We start from the raw sequence: 3,099 nt of genomic DNA, 5'->3' as shown, positions 1-3,099 counted from the left end.
AAAAAAAAAAAAAAAAAAAAAACACAGAGCAGTTCCGTCTCCCTGAAAATCTCTCCTCTTGTCCTTTCATAACGCACCTTTCTCCTCCCACTCCTGCTTCCCAAGACGCAGTTTTATACCATCATTAATTAATTTCTGTTTATTTATTTTTTTGAGACGGAGCCTTTTGCTCTGTCGCCCTGGCTGGAGTGCAGTGGCACGATCTCAGCTCGCTGCAACCTCCGCCTCCCGGGTTCAAGTGATTCTCCTGGTTCAGCCTCTCGAGTAGCTGGGACTACAGGTGCGCACCACCACACCCAGCTAGTTTCTGTATTTTTAGTAGAGACGGGGTTTCACCGTGTTAGCCAGGAGGGTCTGGATCTCCTGACCTCGTGATCCGCCCACCTAGGCCTCCCAAAGTGCTGGGATTACAGGTGTGAGCCACGGCGCCTGGCCCCCTCATTTCTTTTTATAATAACCATGATAGGCCAGGTGCGGTGGCTCACGCCTGTAATCCCAGCATTTTCGAGGCGGAGGCGGACAGATCACTTGAGGTCAAGAGTTCCAAACTAGTCTGGCCAACATGGTGAAACCCTTTTTCTACTAAAAATACAAAAATTAGCCAGGTCTGACGGTGCATGCTTGTAATCCCAGCTACTCAGGAGAATCACTTGAACCGAGGAGGCAGAGGCTGCAGTGAGCCCAGATTGCACCACTGCACTCCAGCCTGGGTAACAGAGTAAGACTGTCTCAAAAAAAAATTTTTTTTAATAGTAATGATTAAAATGACTGTAATCTATCTAAATTATTGTTTATAAGCATTCATCTAAATAAATTGAATAAACAGTGTCTACATGTTTATTAGAAAACAAATGTTAGTAGTTCTGGCAGATTCATCTCCTTGCTTTTTAAGAGATTAATAAACAGTGAATACATTGTAGGGAAAAGAAGTATGTTTTCACTTTGAAACCTTTTAAAAAATTTCTCTTTAGCCATTTAGTATTAATAACAAGCAAAGAGGGGTTTCTGCTCCTTTTTTTCTTTGCTCTTCTTCCTCATTTCATCCTTTGGAGACTGCCTATAGTCCCACATTTTCTCTAGTTCTGAATCTGTGTAACTTTGACTCTATAGTAGTAACTGTTAGTTGCTGACCATATATTTGTTCTCTCTTCTCTCGAATAAACAGAGCCCCACATTTTTACTGAGCAAAATGTAGACAAAGGATGATATTGCACGGCCTTTTTTGCAGAGAGCTGTAGCTATTCCAGGCTCTCAGAAAATGGTAGCCCCAAATGAAGGCCTCTGAAGCAGAACTGCCCTGTATCTTTACTGTGGTGGTGGCCTTTTGGACTTTCTCCTGCCCTTCTGTCTCTGGCCTCTCATTCTCCCTAAGGCTAGCATGGAAACTAGAATTCCTCTTGCCCTGGTGGGTCATAGAAGCCAGCCAAAAAAGATAAAAATATTACTCTAACTTTCTCCTGGCCTTTCTGTATAAAAACTTGTCATAAAGAAATGACCTGACCTGCCTTGTTTGACTGTTTCAGATTGTTGAACCCCATTCCGAAGAGGGTCCAGTCCCACATCCAGAAGGAAGGAATGCACAGAGGTCAAGAATCTAGACAGACAGCATTGCTGAGTTCCCCCACTCAGTCTAGAGCTTTAGATCATACTCTTTCTTTGTCCCGACGTATTTCTACACAGCTCTCCCTACTTGGTTGAACCTAAGCATAAAAGTGGACAATTTCCTCTGTATCTTTTATTTATTTTATTTAGAGACAGGATCTCACACTGTCACCCGAGCTGGAGCTCACTGGAACAATCGCAGCCTCAAACTCCTGGCCCCAGCATACCTGGCTAATTTTAAAATTTTTTGTACAGATGGAGTCTTGCTTTGTTCCTAAGGCTGATCTTAAACTGTTGGCCTCAGGCCATCCTCCCTCTTTAGCCTCCCAAAGTGCTGAGGTCACAGGCATGTGACACTGTGCCCAGCCTCCCCTGCGAGTCTTCGTTCTGAAGTCTCCTGTGTACATGTAAAACTGTGATCGAATAAATTTGTATGCCTTTTCTCCTATTAATCTGCCTTTTTTTGTCAGTGATTTTCAGTGAAACTTCAGAGGGCAAAGGGAAGTTTTCCTTGGCCCCTCCAGTTTTGGTGCTGTGAAAACTGGCTCTGCTCTTCTGGAAGCTGCAATGAAGGGAACAGAGGACCTGACAAGCCAGCAGAAGGGTAAGAAATTCTTACCAGTCAGGCTCCCGGCCTCTCTCCTTCTGTGGAATCTGGTAGAGCTGATGGTAAAAATCGCTGTTTGTCTCATTTTCATCTCCAAAACCTTGATTAATGGGTTAAAAGGATATGTGTGACTAGTTTTGGGTGTAGCGACTCTGGTGTTCTTTTTTGGTATGAGTATTACCATTGTTTGGTCGGTTGTCTTCCAGAAATAGTCTTTGTCTTTCTGCATTGTTCTGTCATAAAGAAGGATGCCATAGGGCAGAACATGGGCCTAAACCCCCATAAACCCTCTGTTTGAGCTGTCCCTGCAGACTGATCAGTTTTGCGGTTCTGACTAGACCAGATATTCATAGGAGTCATTTCAGATTTCTTAATAAACTTTGCTGCAGTCCCCAAAATAAAAACCAGATGAGATTCTCCTATTGTTTTGTTTCATGTCCATAGAAGACCTTGAGAGCATTTTCTCTTGGTCCCTGTCATTCTGGGGAGTGTGATTTTTGGGTCACATTGGATGACCAGTCTGAAAATGCTGGTCACATAAGATTTTAAGAAGTACACTTTTTGTTCAAAATATGTCAAGTTTTCAGGGGAGTTTGTCTTAATAAGTTCCATCTATAAGGGGCTCTTGTTGTCTGGTTAGGCTGGGAAAATTCCAATCCCAGGAGGGCCTACCTGGTGCCAGTGGATTAACGGGTCTGTGACTGGTGGCACCTGGAAAATTTGTGGATTACTAGTGGCACCATATGCACAAACACCAGCCTTAACAGTCTGTGACAACAAGAGTCTTTGTTATCTTTTTTTTTTTTTTTTGAGACGGAGTTTCGCTCTTGTTACCCAGGCTGGAGTGCAATGGCGCGATCTCGGCTCACCGCAATCTCCGCCTCCTGGGT

General features: G+C 43.6%; 1 protein-coding gene across 2 annotated transcripts in view; it reads left to right on the top strand.

The window, feature by feature from the left end:
* Window positions 1–3,099, top strand: part of ENTPD1 (ectonucleoside triphosphate diphosphohydrolase 1) — a 162,805-nt gene that overhangs the window by 2,487 nt on the left and 157,219 nt on the right. For both annotated transcript variants that reach the window (XM_037734709.1, XM_037734710.1), the window contains exon 2: window positions 2,073–2,206. In XM_037734709.1, the coding sequence (XP_037590637.1) occupies window positions 2,170–2,206 (37 nt within the window). In that variant the 5' untranslated portion in view covers window positions 2,073–2,169. The remainder of the gene's footprint in view (window positions 1–2,072; window positions 2,207–3,099) is intronic.

Source organism: Cebus imitator, unplaced genomic scaffold, assembly GCF_001604975.1.
Source record: "Cebus imitator isolate Cc_AM_T3 unplaced genomic scaffold, Cebus_imitator-1.0 Scaffold656, whole genome shotgun sequence".
Lineage (NCBI taxonomy): Eukaryota > Metazoa > Chordata > Mammalia > Primates > Cebidae > Cebus > Cebus imitator.
Note: the sequence above shows the minus strand (reverse complement) of the source record. Positions and strands in the feature narration are given on the sequence as shown.